Source organism: Trichoplusia ni, unplaced genomic scaffold (genome assembly GCF_003590095.1).
Source record: "Trichoplusia ni isolate ovarian cell line Hi5 unplaced genomic scaffold, tn1 tig00001227, whole genome shotgun sequence".
In the NCBI taxonomy this organism is placed as follows: Eukaryota; Metazoa; Arthropoda; class Insecta; order Lepidoptera; family Noctuidae; genus Trichoplusia; species Trichoplusia ni.
The window spans coordinates 54,642-72,346 of NW_020800102.1; the positions used below are offsets into that span (position 1 = coordinate 54,642).

Below are 17,705 nucleotides of genomic sequence, written 5' to 3' on the forward strand. Positions count from 1 at the left end.
TTTATTATTTTATTTTTTAATTTATTTACATCGGTCACTCTAGATCACAGGTTCTCACGGTATTTATTAAGTTTTACCTTCTTGTAACACGTTTTTTCAAATATACAACAATATAAACATACTTTCGTTATGTTTTATTATGAATGAGTCTAAGTTCAATTCTTATAACTGCTTGGTTTTAAGAAATACATTTTCTTTGAATTTTGGTTTTTAATCATTGATTGATTGATTCATTCATATTTTGTTTTTTTCATACTGATAAGACTAATTATTTATAGTATAGTAAAATGAAAACAGTAAAATAATGAAAAAATGAATATTTTGATTTTAAGTTATCGAGAGGTTAAAGTACGTTGATTAAATCGATTTATTACACTTTTGCAAAAGATGACATCCTCACTACTCGAAACCGTTCCATTCTTCTTCTCTGAAACAACCAATCAGAAATGCGTTTAGTTACTATACTAAAAAAATAAAACAATTTATTAGAAGTTTACTAAATATATTTCTCTTTTCACGAATTAATATATGTGTGCGATAAAGTTTAATAATATGGCAAAATAACATACCATAATACCGTAACATACGTATACAAATATAAATTGCAGCTGAAAAGAAGGTTACAAAAAATTTACCCGAGGGCTCATATCTGAAGTAGATTTAGTGCTATTACATGGGATTTATTACAAGAACTTCCAGAGGTCAAAACGGACTTTATTTTTATAGAAGTAGAAAATTCGTAATTTATTAACTATTAAATTAGTATTCTTCGGAGAAAATTTACGTTTTATTTAAAATCATAGAGAACTTAAATATAAAGTGGCAACTCAGTAAAAAGTCAAGTCAGCTGTCAACTGTCAAATTCATTCATTCAAGTTTTATTTGTGGAAAGATCTTAGTCAAAATGGTAATTTAATTTATTTTTTCTCCCATAATCCTTCATAATTTCTTGTTATTTGTATCCTTAATCGAAAGCGAAACTAGTAAATTATTCGGCCGCGTTAATATTTTGTGTGATTTCTGTGTAATTTTTCGTGAAAAAGTGTCAACAAAAGTTTGGGGTTAAATTTCGAGAAATATTTTGTTTATGTGAAATTTAAGGCAATTTATACCACTGTTATGTTTAAAATGGGTATGAAATATTCTCCACTGTATATTTATGGTGCCGAAACATTAATTTTATTTCTATTTTAATTTATAAACGTATAAATTATCCGGCTTTGTCCGATCTTCAGTTGTCTATGACGGATGATCTCAGATAGCAACCAAATGTTCATGTGACTTCTAAAATTTAATACAAATTCACATTATTACAAATATTTTATCTCATATATAGGTACTAGTTACTTAAATACCCATGATAACACCAATATTTATTGTATTTTATTTGTAATATCTAGATTTATAACATAATTTGGTACTCACTGACCCCTCCTGAAGTAATTATAGATATTTATGACAGTAAAACACATTAAAAATGAAGCTATTTCTCAGTAATGGTATTTTAAATGGTTTTCATCAGTATCAATATAAGCTTAATTTTTTTATGAATATAAATGTTTATTATTTTATACTGTATGTGAAGTTAGTCATGACCAAATAGAATTCCTGCAAAATCATTTTAATTTGAGTTATATGAATCATCTCTATGATTATAAATTAATTAACCATTATCTAGTTATATTTCAACAATGAGGTATTTTGAAACTTTTAAAATTAACTAAACAAATACCTTAAAGTATAGAAATTACCTTAATCTTAAATTAGTATTGGAAATTTTATTTATTTGAATAATTAGTAGGGACTATGATAATAATAAAGGGACAATATACTTTGGAAATGTCTAAAAACTTTTCCTGCATGGGGATTAAACTATACACCTTCTGCATGCATTAAACCCAAATTCCACCACCACACACATGGTGATCTTGAGTAAAATAGATATAATTATAAAATGAAATATATTTATCTTTCCAGCAACCGCAGATCTTAGTTCTGAAGGAGGGGACGGACCAGTCCCAGGGCAAACCCCAGCTCATCTCCAACATCAATGCCTGTCAGCTGGTTGTAGATGCCGTAAGTACTTTAAACCAGTCTATAAAATGTATCATAGTCATAAGCCTAGCCTTTTCCCAACTATGTTAGGCTACCAATCTAACCGGATTCAGCTAAGTACCAGTGTTTTACAAGGAGCGAAAGCCTATCAATATGTATATCTCACTATAATTGTGTGGGCGTAATTTATCTATTTATATTATTATTATGTGTGTATTTAGAAATGCAGTGTGTTTACTTATAATACAAGCTTTGCTTAGTTTGAGACTAGATGGCGTGTGAAAATTGTGGTTGGTAAAAAAAGACAGTTTGCAACTATAAGAAACTGTGACTCAAAAACCTAGATGCCAGAAATTCCAACCAATTAATGCCTGGTTAAGCCTTAAATGTCTGAAAATGATATTTTTATGTGTTTTTGAACTCTATTGGAATATTAAGAATAAGTAACATAGCCAATGATTATAACAACGGATCCAATTTCTGAGTATCTATGAGGATCTATTTTGTAAATGAGGCTATTTCTAAATTTTTTATTTTGAGTTCAGACACAAAATAGCACTTTGTATGAGTTAAAAGAAAAACAAATAGATAGCACCCTTCATAGTTATGAGAGGTTTAATTTAAATGTGATTAGCAAACAGTTTAAAACACAGTTTAGTTTTCCCAGGCACACAATAAAAAAGCCTTACTATGACCAACTTTATATGGAGGCAAATCTATACAAAGCAAACTACTCAGACTGTGGCCAATAAACTATCATCCTTACTAATATTATAAATGTGAAAGAAACTCTGTCTGTCTGTCTGTTACGCTTTCACGTCTAAACCACTGAACTGATTTTAATGAAATTTGGTACATAGATAGAGGTGACCTTGAGAAAGAACATGGGATAGTTTTTATCCCGAACTTTTGTGAGTTCTCTTGGAAACGCGATATAACCGACCGCGAAGCCGCGGGCGAAAAGCTAGTTATTTATGTACAGTCATACAATTAACAAATCACCCTTTCCAGGTTCGCACCACCCTCGGCCCTCGCGGCATGGACAAGCTCATCGTGGACCACAACGGCAAAGCGGTGATCTCCAACGATGGAGCCACCATCATGAAGCTGCTAGACATCGTCCACCCCGCTGCCAAGACACTGGTCGACATTGCCAAGTCACAGGATGCTGAGGTAAGAAGATCTTATTGTATGGTTGATGGATGAACCTGGTGTCAGAGTTGAAACTAGAGATGGGTCGAGTGCTCGGTTGATAATCGGTAATCGCCGTACTCGGTTCAATGCCGAGTACTGTAATCTTCGAAAATAGCAATATATTTACATTTATGCAGAACAGTGTTCAATAAAAAGCATTATTAGTAATTTAGGAAATCTGTCACAATCACAGTTAATAAAATCAATTATAATGAGTACGTTCGCGTGTGCTTTTTTACGCTCGCAAAATGGGGATTTTATTGATCCGAGTTACTCAGCCGAGTAGTCATGAAAAGGAATTGAGCCGAATAAAACTCGGTACTCGTTACTCGGCGCATCTCTAGTTTAACCTTTAGAAGATTTTATGCAGTTCCTGTTTCTCTCTCTTGCATCAATGGATAAGTTGCCAAAACTTTGACATAACGAAATAAGATGTTCTTTTTAATGTCTATTACTAAGATACGAAAAATGTTGTTTTAATGAAAGAGTAAGTTTTAAGCTAATGATTATAACAACGGATCCAATTTCTGAATGGATGTGAGGATCAAAGTATAAAATGAGGCTTTTAACTACCCAAATATTATACAGAACAAAATAATGTAAATAAACAAATAATTACGTTGATTTAGATAATAATAATAGATAAGATAATTATATATAGGTAAACAAATCAATAATATTGAATACAAAACTACAACTTGATCTTGGGTCGTTTCTTTGGTACCTATAGGATCTAGGTGAAGAAGGAAAAGTTTTTGAATCTTGCTGCATATTATGATTATATGGATAGCCAAGTGGTATAAAACGCCGCTCCATAACCACTGTGCGTGATATGTCGCGGGTTTGTATCCCATTCATAAGTGACTGAACATTGACATCTAAAACGATTTTAACCTATGGGTTATATTACAGGCTATTCCTCTCGAAAGACTATGTTATGTTGAATGTGAAATAAGTGCTAATAATAATATAATGATAATTTCTTACAGGTTGGTGATGGTACCACATCAGTCGTGATCCTTGCTGGAGAGCTCCTCAAGAGATTGAAGCCCTTCGTTGAAGAGGGTATGTTTCAACAATAAAATTATTTCTTAACCACTTCGCTGTGTTGCATTAGTTAAACAATATAAATGTTTACATATGACTCACGGGTCAGGGAAATGATTAAAGTGTAATATTAGTTATCATTGCAAACGTAGTGTAGGACGTCCTCAGGCACGGTGGAGTGATGACTTGCGCAAGACGGCTGGCAGGAGCTGGATGCGAGAAGCCGAAAATCGATCTCAGTGGCGTGCACTTGGAGAGGCCTATGTCCAGCAGTGGACTGCGATAGGCTGATGATGATGATGATGATGATGATGATGATGATGATTAGTTATCATCAGCTTAGCTTTTCGCCAACTATGTTGTAGTTGGACTTTTAGAGCTCATTATTACTAGAATCCAAAATTGTTAAACATTTGGAACTCTTTAACACCCCTTATATAACTAGTTGTCTAATTTCGAAAATGCCCCCAGGGAAAACATGAAACGGGGATAAAAACTATCCTATGTGTTAATTACTTTCGCGTGTATAATATTAGTAGGATATTAATAATATATGTGAACAGCCAATGATTATAACAACGGATCCAATTTCTGAGTATCTGTGAGGATCTATTTTGTAAATGAGGCTGTTCATATTTCTATTATAAAAATCATTCTGTCCTTTTGTCGCAATTGGGTAAAACGGGTTGTGGTCTTTAGATTTTGACTTGAAATTTAGACTCAAGTTCAACATGCATATAGGGGTACTAACTGTTTCCCGCGACTTCGTCCACGTGGTTAGAATTTTCCCCGTTTTTTACACATTTTCCATTGTATCTTCGCTCCTATTAGTCGCAGCGTGATGTTATATAGCCTATAGCCTTCCTCGATAAATGGTCTATTCAACACAAGATTTTCTCAATTTGAACCAGTAGTTCCTGAGATTAGCGCGTTCAAACAAACAAACAAACTCTTCAGCTTTATATATTAGTATAGATTTGTATGTGTATCCTATTGAACCGAAGATTGTTGATATGATATGATTAGCCTATGACGTACATAGGCTTTTACCCGTCTTATAGAAAAGTGTAAAGTTTATAACTAACCGATCTCGAAGCATGCGAAGTCACGAGCAACAGCTTGTAGAGATATAACATTCACATTTCAGTAAAATATTCCCTAGTTTAACAGACCCTTAATTAATTACGAGTACTTATAGTACATGTATCTGTATGCCACAGGTGTCCACCCTCGTATCATCGTCCGAGCAGTCCGCACGGCCGCCAAGCTGGCTGTGGACCGCATCAAGGAGCTTGCAGTCAAGATAGACAACAAGTCGCCGGAGGAACAGAGGTAAGGACTCGGTATTATAACACTATACATAAATACTTATTGATTATCGTGATGGTCTTGTGTTTTTATGTACAAGGTGCAGGTTCCATCCCAACTCAGGCAAAGTATGAATGCAATTTTTTATTGTACATTATTTCGGCAAATTAGGAATGATTTCAGTTGTATGTATGTATTTTCTTCATGAATATAAGACACCATTGATTTGAGGTGAAGGAAAACATCGTGAGGGAAACCTGGATCATAAATATTGAAATTTGAAATGGCTTGCAGTGAGGTAGATGGCTTGTGCCCATCTAGGGGATATTTTGAGACTGGTATTATCATAAAATTATAAACTGAAAAAAACTGTTTCTTATTTAAACATTTAATTTACTTACAAATAAAGCCATTTAAAATGCAATTAAAGTCAGAATGAATCAACAAAATTTTAAATAATGTGGTGAGCTGGTATAAGTCTTACAAATACAAAAATGATTAAAAAACCAAACACCTTATCAACCGTGAAGGTTTTGATAGTAGAAATGAACCTCCTCAACCCCCCATCCCCTCAACCCTCCCCCTACTTTCAACACTAACTCCTTGATACACCTTCAAGGGAACTGCTGACCAAGTGCGCGGCCACAGCCATGTCCTCGAAGCTGATCCACCAGCAGAAGGACCACTTCTCCAAGATGGTGGTCGATGCTGTACTGTCCCTGGATGCTCCGCTCCTGCCCTTGGATATGATTGGTGAGAAAAATTTATTACCACGTTTTTATGTATTTTCTTGTTTGTTTGCTGTTCCGGTTGGATTTTTGTATGTCAATTTTGAGGCATTTACCGATAAGCTGGGTGAAATTTTCAGGATAGCTTTGGTGGACTTTGATCTCTGATCTATTTTTGAACATTTACCTTCTAGAATTTTGTAAATACGACTCACTCGTATGTTTCATGGAACACAGTAGACGAAAGTGCTACATTATCTGTGACACCAGCATACTTATTAGTATAATCAGTGATGTCATCTTATTGACTTTCCAAGTATTGTCACACTATGTAGTCGTCTCACGAATAAGTTCTTTCTTAACTAGCCCACTGTCCCACTGCCGGGCAAGGCTTCGTCCACATCCTTACACGATTCTCTACCCAGTCCTCATGGAAAATACTTATAGAATTTATACACGTATATATTTTTATTTCAAATAGACTTTACTGTCACTTACAACACGCTATAGTGATAACTCTTTAAGTGCACAATTCCAAAATGACATTCCTATGCAAAAGACCCTGCAAGAAACACGATAAACTATTATAATATGTTTAGGAATACTAGTTTCAAATAAATGTTAAGTAACACAAGCCAATGATTATAGCAAACGGATCCAATTTCTGAGTATCATTGAGGATCAACAAGGAAATATGAGGCTTGTTTTATTTAAGATAAGTTGTTCATTATAAGTAAGTGTCGCCATAAAAGTGTCTATCGCCTCCATACCTAAGTGAAGTTAATGGATTTATATGACACGAACAAAATGTTTGTTTTTTTAAAACGACTCCCGCAGTAAGGAAATTATTCCTTGTGTCGCGGGGGTTTTACAAACATACAAATCACATGCACAAAGACACCCAGACTCAGAACAAGCACTTGTGGATCACACAAATACTTGTCCTACGCTGGGATCGAACCCGCGACACGTCGCGTAGTGGGTTTGGTGTGGTGACCTCAACCACTCGGCTATCCGTGCAGTCAAAAAGTTATAAATTTATATCACAAGCTATTGCATAACCCTTCCCTCCTTCCATTTATCCTGGTCCATGCCTCATTCGATATATATGAGAATAAATTAATACCAACTTCACCATAATTGCATCCACTATGAGATATGCCTCTTGAATTTTCTCTCAATTTAAAGACCATATATTTATTATACTAATACTTTATATTTATTATATCTTTCAGGTATCAAGAAAGTGTCAGGTGGTGCTTTAGAAGACTCTTTCCTGGTCGCTGGCGTGGCCTTCAAAAAGACCTTCTCATACGCCGGCTTCGAGATGCAGCCGAAGACTTACGATAACTGCAAGATCGCTCTGCTTAATATAGAGTTGGAACTTAAAGCCGAGAGGGACAACGCTGAGGTGAGTTATACCCCATTACAGTAAGGCCAACGAGACGAGATAAAAAACGTAAACAAGCGGACCGTTACTGAGTTACATTGCGATAGCGAGGGATTATTATCCCTGTCCTTATCACTCGTACGTGCATATATGGCGTGAGTTGGTCGATGACAGCTGTCGTTATGTGTTACAGTAGCGTACAGCAGTACGGCAGTTGTCAACATTTGGCCCGCCATGTTGTGAGTTATTCCTTCATTTTTGTCAAAATTCGAACTTTAAAATAGTGTTAGCAAAACCTCCTTTTCAAAGTGAAACTTCCTTCACGATCCTTAGTGAAGCCTCATTCGAACCTGGGATTTGACAAGCAGTCCGCTATAAAAGACGGAGCGCCCTTAGCAACGCCCTCTCTCCGCTGTCAGCTGGCCTCGCTGGAACATCTCCGTGACCTTCGTTGTATTTATTCAGCATAGCAGCCATATTGTTATTTCGATAATTGTCATTCATATTCCTTTGCAGTAATTCGAGTTTGATGTATTAACTGTAAGTTATCTTTGTAATGACTGGGTTAAATTGTTTGTGACGTAACCGTGCTTTCTTTCTAAAAACCTGTCCTCACTTCTGGTTTCTAAGAATAGTTTATTCAAATAATATGTGTTTTCATTCTTTATCTCGTCTCGTTGGCCTTGCTACAGTTGATGCCCGCCCGCTCGTCAATGATCGAAATAAAGTGTTCAGCCTTGTTCAAGTTTCAAATTTATCCTAAAAACTCTTAAGTCAAATGGTATACCGTTGTAGAAGCAAGTGTTTGACCAATGATTATAAATAACGGATCCAATTTCTGAGTTCCTGTGAGGAACCAACGTTTTATGAGGTCAATTACTGAACACTAGCTGTCCCGGAGAACTACGTACCGCCTAACAGTCGATAATAATAATACAGACAATAATACATTATTTTTTACAAATTTCCATATTTTATTACCGTTTAAACCTTCCGTATTAGCCAAATCGGTTGAGGTGTTCTCGAGTTTTAGTGAGACTAATGAAAAGCAATTCATTTTTTATGTATAAGATTTAGTAATGTATATAGTTTTGATTAGAGGGTGTAAAAAATGGCCTAAAAACTCATTCCCCTGCCCTTATTGCAATCATTTTATTTGGGGACGGCGCAACATATCTTCTTCCATTTCTTTCTATCTGACGTTATCTCGCAAGAAACACTGTTTGCAGCTAGGCCTTTGAATTTTATTTATTTAGTAAAAAACTAAGATTGTTTATTAACGAACATTATCACTTATAACATTCGTCCTCCGCCAGGTCCGCGTGGACAACGTGAAGGAGTACCAGAAGGTGGTGGACGCGGAGTGGCAGATCCTGTACGAGAAGCTGGCCGCGCTGCACGCCAGCGGCGCCAACGTCGTGCTCAGCAAGCTGCCCATCGGGGACGTCGCCACGCAGTACTTCGCGGACCGGTGAGTCACGTCAAACATGTAGCTGTTGCCCGTGACTTCGTCCGCGTGGTTAGAAGATATAACTTAGGAATTTTTGAACGGAAGCCCTCGAAGATGAATAATTTTCCCTGCTTTTTTCTACATTTTCCATTGTATATTCGCTCCTAGTAGTCGCAGCGTGATGTTTTATAGCCTAAAACCTTCCTCGATGAATGGTCTATTCAACACAGAAATAATTTTTCAATTTCAACCAGTAGTTCCTGAGATTAGCGCGTTCAAACAAACAAGCTCTTCAGCTTTATATATTAGTATAGATTTCGTACAGGTGTACGGTAGACTCGATCGAAACCTTATGTGAATAACAAAACATAAAAAAAATATTGATTTTGAGTCGACAACATACATCCGAAAAGTTCGGATTATGGAGAGTTTCGTTAAATTCCGATGACACTGACAAACAAACCTCTCTGTCGCCTTCTTTACCGTTCACGATTCGGGAAAATATAGTTCGCGGGCAACAGCTAGTAAATAATAATATCTGAAGGTCTATGAAGGAGCATACATCCGCAGGGCAGCTTGCAGCTAAGCCCGCGGTCGGTGTATGTAGGATTACAAGTATTGCAACGCATTGCAGCACACCGACACAAAAACGTGGATGACGTAGCACGGCGGTTCAGATTTAGTCAGTAAGAGTCTGACACTACCCATTTCCTCCTGCGAGGGAGTGGGTGTCCATAAGGACTCCCCCGCCTAAACAAAAAATGGGAGCGACACAACGGAACCTGAATGCCCCAGAGGGTCACACTTGGGGAATCCTTGCCTTAACTGACTGGCTAGGGTCGCTAGAGCTATATGCTCGGGGGTGGAAGGGTCTAATGGCGTAATAACGAGGAAACTCGCTCCGGGTCTGTGACCCGCGATGGTGAAACCGGTGTCGCACCTCTCTACACCCTTAGCCTATTTAAATTTTTATGCGTATCAAAGCAGGTTCTATAGTTTTCCATAGCTTGTGAACGAAACGATGTCATTTAAAACCCTAGGATGACGGATGACGAAAAATTATTTATTTATTGAATTAAAAGCCAGACATTGCATCGGGTATTAATTAATTGATTGCACGACTTGTGCCTATTGCCTATTCAATTCATAAAAGTAACACTAAATGGTTTAATCAGAAAATCAAGACCAACTAATTCCGCTATGGTTAACGTCTTAAAGTAATGTTATTAGTTCAAGAACCGTGACTGTTACTGGTGTCTTTCTTTCGTAATGTTGCTCAAGTAATTGTACTCCTAGCCGTAATTATAATAATTGTATTTGGAAGACGAAACAATCAAATTATGCAGCATTCTCTAAGTATTTTGACTCTTACTAAGCCGTCATCCACCCCAAGCTTCTCCACTGCCCCGATCACCTACCATTAGATTCTCCTCTGCCCCGATCGCTTACCCCAAGCTTCTCCACTGCCTCGGTCACCTACCCCAAGCTTCTCCACTGCCCCGATCACCTATCCCAAGCTTCTCTACTGCACCGATCACATACCCCAAGCTTCTCCACTGCCTCAATCTTCATTATCAAGCTTCTCCACTGCCACGATCACCGCCCCCAAGCTTCTCCACTGCCCCATCACCTACCCCAAGCTTCTCCACTGCCTTCATCTCCTTCACCAAGCTTGGGAATTCTCTCTTGAATACTATCTGGGTAAAACTCGAGAACACCGGGATATAATGTGTGTTGGGGATATTCGCGACTACCTCTAGTTTCCTTATCAGTACTGATTGTCCCCCTCTCCCCCAGCGACATGTTCTGCGCGGGGCGCGTCCCGGAGGAGGACCTGCGTCGCACGCAGCGCGCGTGTGGCGGCGCAGTACTGAGCTCTGCGCGGGACCTGCAGCCCGCCGCGTTAGGGGCCTGCCAGCACTTCACCGAGAGGCAGGTCGGCGGGGAGCGGTACAACATCTTCACCGGTATGTACACCTGCCCTGCCAAATTGTGATCACTCTACGCGAATTACCTACGAATAGCGGGCATTACGTTTACTTGCGGTATCACGTCGCTTCGCGCGCTGTCAACTAGGTAAAGCGCCTTGCAGGTAATTATGTCTCATGTTCTGTCCTTAACATTTCAAGTTTTTGATCCATTTTCTATCTTAAATCCACACTTCCCATTGTCTAAAATCCTCTGTCTCCACACCTCCTTTCCTTTGTCCTTAACCCTCATCCCATCCTCTTCCGCAGGGTACAGTAGCAAAGAAGGTGCTCCTGAGGGTGAGAATACCAACTTAATGATGTCATATTGTATTTAGTTTTAATATGTGTAATACACTATCTTGTAAAGCCTTGACAGACTTATTCAGATTGGCCAATAGTTTCATTAATGTCGTTAATTCGACTGGTATACGCGCCAGTACTGGCCAGTGATCAATTTTGGTTTCGATTTGCGTAAGTTTAAAAAGTAAATGTGTCTTTTTGTGTACATCGTACATTTTAACACGCTTTTATTAGTTTCATTACATCAAAAATCAAAAGCGGCTAGCGTTTTAGTAGGTTGGGTTACATATTTAACATATTTGAGTACTATTATGGCTATTTTGAGTAAAATACAATTGTATTACTTGTTATAATATTTTACCATAAATTTTAAAATGTAATTTTCTTCTTAGGTTGTCCCGCCGCCAAGACGTGCACTCTGATCCTCCGCGGTGGCGCTGAACAGTTCCTGGAAGAGACGGAGCGTTCCCTTCACGACGCCATCATGATCGTGAGGAGAACTATCAAGAACGACGCTGTAGTCGCTGGTGAGTTACCTGCCTTAGCTGGCCTCGAGCTGCCCCACGGTGGGGCGCCATTACCGAAGCTGTCAATAACACCAGCTTGTAACTGTCCCACTGCAGGCTTCTCATACAGAGAACGAGAATTGATCACCACTCTTATGAGTTGCCCCACGGTGGGCGCCAATTCCGAAGCTGTTAATGACGTTACCAGCTTGTCTTGTATTGGTATGTTTCTGTTCGCCAATGATTTTAACAAACGGATCCAATTTCTGAGAATCTATGAGGATCTTCAAGTAATATGAGGCTAAACAGAAACATATGATATGAGCATTGCGTCCGGTTTGAATCCGAGTCGCGCTTCCAGTCTAACCGGTTTCAGCTAAGTACCAGTGCTTTACAAACAGCGACTGCCTATCTGACCTCCTCAACCCAGTTACAGACAACGCCTTGGTTAGACTGGACCGAATACCACAGATGCATAAATAACAGCCGGGATAATTCAAATGTCCCTGTTCTTTTTGTCTGTCTTTAGCGATCCAATAATAATAATAAATAATGATGTGCAGGCGGCGGAGCCATCGACATGGAGATCTCCCGCGCCCTGCGCACGCACTCGAAGGGCGTCGCTGGCAAGGAGCAGCTGCTGCTGGCGGCCGCCGCGCGCGCCTTCGAGGCCGTCCCGCGCCAGCTCTGCGACAACGCGGGCTTCGACGCGACCAACCTGCTCAACAAGCTGCGGAACAAGCATCACAACGGTCAGTGCATACATGTTCTGTGAAGCGGAATCAATGCCAACAACATGGAGACGACGAGTGTATGGATAGCCGAGTGGTTGAGGTCGCCAAAACCCAGTTATAAAAGTAGTCTTAAATAACTACATTGTTGTAATGGGATGTGCTGTTATGGATGTATCATGAAGGATGTGTTGTGGGTTGTGTCGTGATGGATGCCTTGTGATGGATGGATGTGTCATGATAGATGTGTGAGGACACCGAATCTGCATATTTTAAAGGAAATAAAAAAACCTCGGCAGCTGATTATTTCGTTCGTTGTTCAATACAATTTCTATTCGATTGGCTAATGTGTGACATTGTGTGCAGGCGAGGTGTGGTACGGCATCGACATCCAGAAGGAGGACATCGGCGACAACTACGCGTCGTGCGTGTGGGAGCCCGCCATCGTCAAGATCAACGCGGTCACCGCCGCCTGCGAGGCCGCCTCACAGGTAACAAACGATACAGACAAATAGATTAAATAAAAATTGGAGGCTTTAGAGCCTGACGTTAACGTCACTTGTCGGTAAAAAACATCTTAAAAGTGCACTGATAAGTGAAGTCACGAAAAGATCTCTTTTTTCCGCTCATATTTTTTAAGTCAAATACCTTATAACAACAGTATGTATACGGTAATACCAAGTTTACAAGTTATTCATCTTATGTCTAGTCCTAATGGGTCCTCTCAACGCAGTCCTCTATTGTACTACATTCAAATCACAGAGAACTGGGGATAACAAAAAAGAAATCGGTTTAAAGAAATATTCATTGGTATAAAAATTATTAATTACCTAATTCCAAAAGCTCAAACTAACAAAAATATACTTGTATTTTGTATTAAAAATTTAATCCAAACACCTATTCAATTTAAAAAAAAATACAGGAAGACCAAGCAAAATATTAATGAATATATCTATAATTAACACCCCATCTCCACCCACAGATCCTGTCGGTCGACGAAACGATAAAGAACGTGAAAGGCGCGGACATGCCCACGGCGGGCGCTCCGGGCCGCGGCATGGGTCGCCCACGCATGGGCTGAGCTTCTTACTACCCCACACTACTCATAACGCCTTATAAACCACGCCGTCTGTTCCCAAACTCATATTTTCTCACCTATCGTGGTGTTAAACCAAATATTTTAACATGAAATCTTTAAGAGGAAGCAATCACTTTTAGGAAGATTTTTGCTTGAACTTTTTATCTTTCTAAGACCAATGGATTGTTTCTCCAGTTTCCTAAAGTTAAAACGGGTCCCATGACACCCTATCGCAGACTAGCACTTGTCCTTGACAGTCAATCGTTTCCCCGGGACACACGGGTTGTTGTTTATCATTGTTGACCCTGGTTTACAGTTTACTGTTGCAATGATGGGCATGTGTGGTGGACTTGTCACAACGCGCTAAGCCTCAGGCAATGCAAAGTCTCTGTTACCCATAAGTTTTAGTTTCCAACCCGTTCAGTTTTGCTGAATTTTTGTTGAATGTAAAGTCACAAAAGATTTTAGTTACTGAAAATTGTAGCAATTTTAATGCTGGTTATTAAATATTGCTGTATTTATAAAGCTGTTAAAGCATTTCTAAGTCGTGTTCGTCAAAAGCCAGTGAATTTTGCATTTTTCTTTGAATTGTAAAGCGTTTATTTCCATTTTGTATATTTATTGCATTTGTGTCGTAACTGGAGCAGGCGAGTGGTGTTCACGCTTAGTACTAAGATAATATAGTATTAACTATTATTTTAATAATAATAACTATTAAATATTCAATACTATGGAATCGTTTTATTTATTCTACACTTCTATGTCCTGGAGTACAATCAGAAGGTAGTTTGAAATCAAGTGATAAGATATTTCACATCAAAAAGTTATGGATTTCATGTTTTTTTAATCAATTCATGATTTCAATGATGATCGGGAAGTCATTCACGGTCGGTCGGACCGAGTATTTGCTATGAATGTCTAAGTCTCGATGAAGCCAGTTTGCTATGCTTATTTTTCGCTAATCTTGAATGTTAAATCAATGAAATTTTGCTGTAAATGCAAAGTCGAATAATATGTATTTCTGTGCCTAATTATTATGCTACGAATTTTCGGGTGTTTTTCGTGATAGTAAAAGTTTTTTTACTATCACGAATTTCCAAGAGCGCTTCAGATGATTCTGAGATTCCCCATAAAATTCCGAACACTCAGAAAATACCTCTTAATAATATAATATCTAGGAGGTATATTAGATCGCGCAGAGTGCAAAGCAGTAGAAGGGGCCCGGAGTGGTTTTAGTTGGTGGAAGTCCCCACGGCGTGCCCTCGACGTGGAGAACAAATAAAAATGTATGCCTAGATAAATTACATTGAATTGAATTTCCTGTATATCAATCAATTGATGTTCTACAATCACTGCATAAGTAGGCAGTTTCACCTTGAGAAACCGTTTAATAAATGAAACGTTCGTTTAGTTAGCGATCTTAAATTGCACTCATTACATAATTAAACGAACTGCGTTTATATCGATTGTTCTCGAATTTAATTGCGATTAGTTTTAATAAAATATTCAATTTGGTGGCTGAATGAGGTCGATCGATCAAGGGTTTGGGTCTGAGATTAGACAATTTACATATCTCCGAGGGCTAAAGCTGACGAATCTTCCTGTCCGGACAAAACACGTCATCATCCCAACCTTTTCCCAACTATGTTGTGGTCGACTTCCAGTCTAACTGGATGCTGTTAAGTACCAGTGTTTTATAGAGCGACTGCCTCTGATCTCCTCAACCCAGTTACCTGGGCAACACGATACCCCTTAGTAATGGCTGGCTGGACTGATTGTCAGACAAGCCAAAATCATGTCATTACTGTGCATTTGAAGCTTCCTATTCGCGATTACGCAAATAAGATCTAATATTATTTAAATGCTTAGGACATCTTTTCAGTAATAGGTTACATTTTGCCAAAGATAACACTTTCTGCATTTGTTGGTACATTTATTCTCGCTAGTTAACATTAACTCAGAGTCGATACCCTGAGATCGTTTCGACATTAGTCAGATGTGAAATGTGCATTCTCAAAAAAGACATTTATTTATTAATTTATTTATTTAACTATCACACTAATCTACCATTACAGGTTATTTAACCTAATGCGGTAGCTAGGACTAAACAAAGGTCTAAGTATTTATGTGAACTAGGCTTTCAAAGATTGAATTATTATGCTCATAGTTGCAGGTCTAAATTCCAGCAAATGTTTTAATATGTAATTAGTGACATGTAAAAGTGATGATGTTTCATCCCTTTTTTTTGTCCGGCGTCAAACTAATGAAGGCCGGGGGGATATGTCGGACTCCCACCGATTAAAGCACCCCGGACCCCTTCAACTGCCTGAGCCTGAGCCACGGGATCGCTCGCGCATGCTCAGCGCGACTCTGGCCGATGGTATTTCGATATTTCCTACTTGCAAAATAAATGATATCTTTTCGTTGTTTGAAAAATTCAAAACAAATATTAAGGGCGTAGAAATAGGGCTCCAGATCTTATAATAATTCACTTTGATAACATCGAAAATAAAATTAATCTATAATCCTTCTATAGAGGATATATAAAAATCTAATTGTATCGACATTAAAAACCAAATGAAGATAGGTAATTTAGATTCAAATCTAACCATGCATCCTATAATCAAAAATCTATTGGTAATAGGATAGATAATTACCAAAATTGAAATTAAATTATGATCGTGAATTAAATCGAAATAAAAAAATGACAGAAGTATTAAATCAAACTCAAAATTTGCCGCCTGAAATCTAGACTCATGTTAGGCATTATAAATAAATAAATGCGGACAACATCACATACATTGTTCTGAACCCAAAGTAAGTTGCTGAAGCACTTGTGTTATGGAATTCAGATACAACGAAGGTACCACAAACACCCAGACCCGAGACAATGTAGAAATGTTAATTTATACATTGACCCGACCGGGGATCGAACCCGGTCTTTCTTAATTAACTTTTTATATTGTTTTGTATTGAGTGTTACCTAGGGAAAGGATAGGTCACTTTTTACCCACGATGTACTAACAATGCTAAAGGGATGAAAGTGAAATCTGTGTGTTTGTTTATCACAACTACTTAGTATAATCTAATAAAACTATTCAGGTAATTTTAAAGATAATCTAAGAAAGAGAAGGGTCTTTCAAGATTTAATGCTCGTCTTAAATCTAGGTGTCTTTGTGCATGTGATTTGAATGTTTGTAAAACCCACCACGACGAAAGGATTAAAATCATGAGTGCGGAAGGAAATATAAAAAACAATACTCTTCATATACATGAGGTTGCAGGATCAATATGTTTGTGTTTGTGGAAGTAGTAAATATGAGGGGTTGATACTCTTGCTGATATATTATGACCAATAAACTTATAAGTTCCTTGATTATGGTACCTATAGCCTTACTGCAACCGATTGTCATATGGTCAAAAAACACCCTATGCGCGACGTGTAGTTTTTTGTATGTATTTGTCATTATTTTTTATCTTTTATTTTTCATAAATTTAACTTGGATAGGAAGGTATATTTCATAGCTATGCTATACCTAATCTTGAAAGCGTTACCAACATGCGCTATTTCCACAATTATGATATAAATGTGATTTATGCTTTAAAGACAGCGAGTTTAAAGACAGTTAACTTTTAATGAGACGGCATTTAATAAACTATACAAATAGTTATCACTTACCAATTATATAATAGCCAGGCACGTCCACAAAACAAACAACAGTCGACGCACAAGTATTGCCCAATTCAGCCTCGAACAATACGCCGCGGGAAACTTGTAATTACAAGAAAAAATCCCATCCGTTTGTTTCTACACAGTGTTAGCCGAAGTGTTTGTGAAAAATCACGTATTTCGGTTATTTAAAAAAACCAAATATAATTTTAAATATTTTCAAGAAATGTTTTAAAATTTACCAATTTTTTTGAACTGTCAAAAATTACGCGGGAACG

The 17,705-nt window shown here is 37.9% G+C and overlaps 1 protein-coding gene across 1 annotated transcript; it reads left to right on the forward strand.

The window, feature by feature from the left end:
- Positions 1-795: 795 nt before the first annotated feature.
- Positions 796-14,488, forward strand: LOC113507248 (T-complex protein 1 subunit eta). The gene is made up of 13 exons (XM_026890128.1): positions 796-907; positions 1,978-2,076; positions 3,067-3,228; positions 4,239-4,314; positions 5,517-5,628; positions 6,224-6,357; positions 7,568-7,743; positions 9,039-9,193; positions 10,970-11,139; positions 11,835-11,969; positions 12,512-12,700; positions 13,046-13,170; positions 13,662-14,488. Exons 1-13 carry the CDS (start codon positions 905-907, stop codon positions 13,758-13,760), a joined length of 1,635 nt encoding a protein of 544 aa, XP_026745929.1. The 5' UTR covers positions 796-904; the 3' UTR covers positions 13,761-14,488.
- Positions 14,489-17,705: the final 3,217 nt, after the last annotated feature.

Coding starts and splice junctions, on each gene's coding strand:
- LOC113507248 (XM_026890128.1), top strand. Junction 9,194..10,969: donor ACGCAGTACTTCGCGGACCG/GTGAGTCACGTC, acceptor CCTCTCCCCCAG/CGACATGTTCTGCGCGGGGC. Junction 12,701..13,045: donor GCGGAACAAGCATCACAACG/GTCAGTGCATAC, acceptor CATTGTGTGCAG/GCGAGGTGTGGTACGGCATC.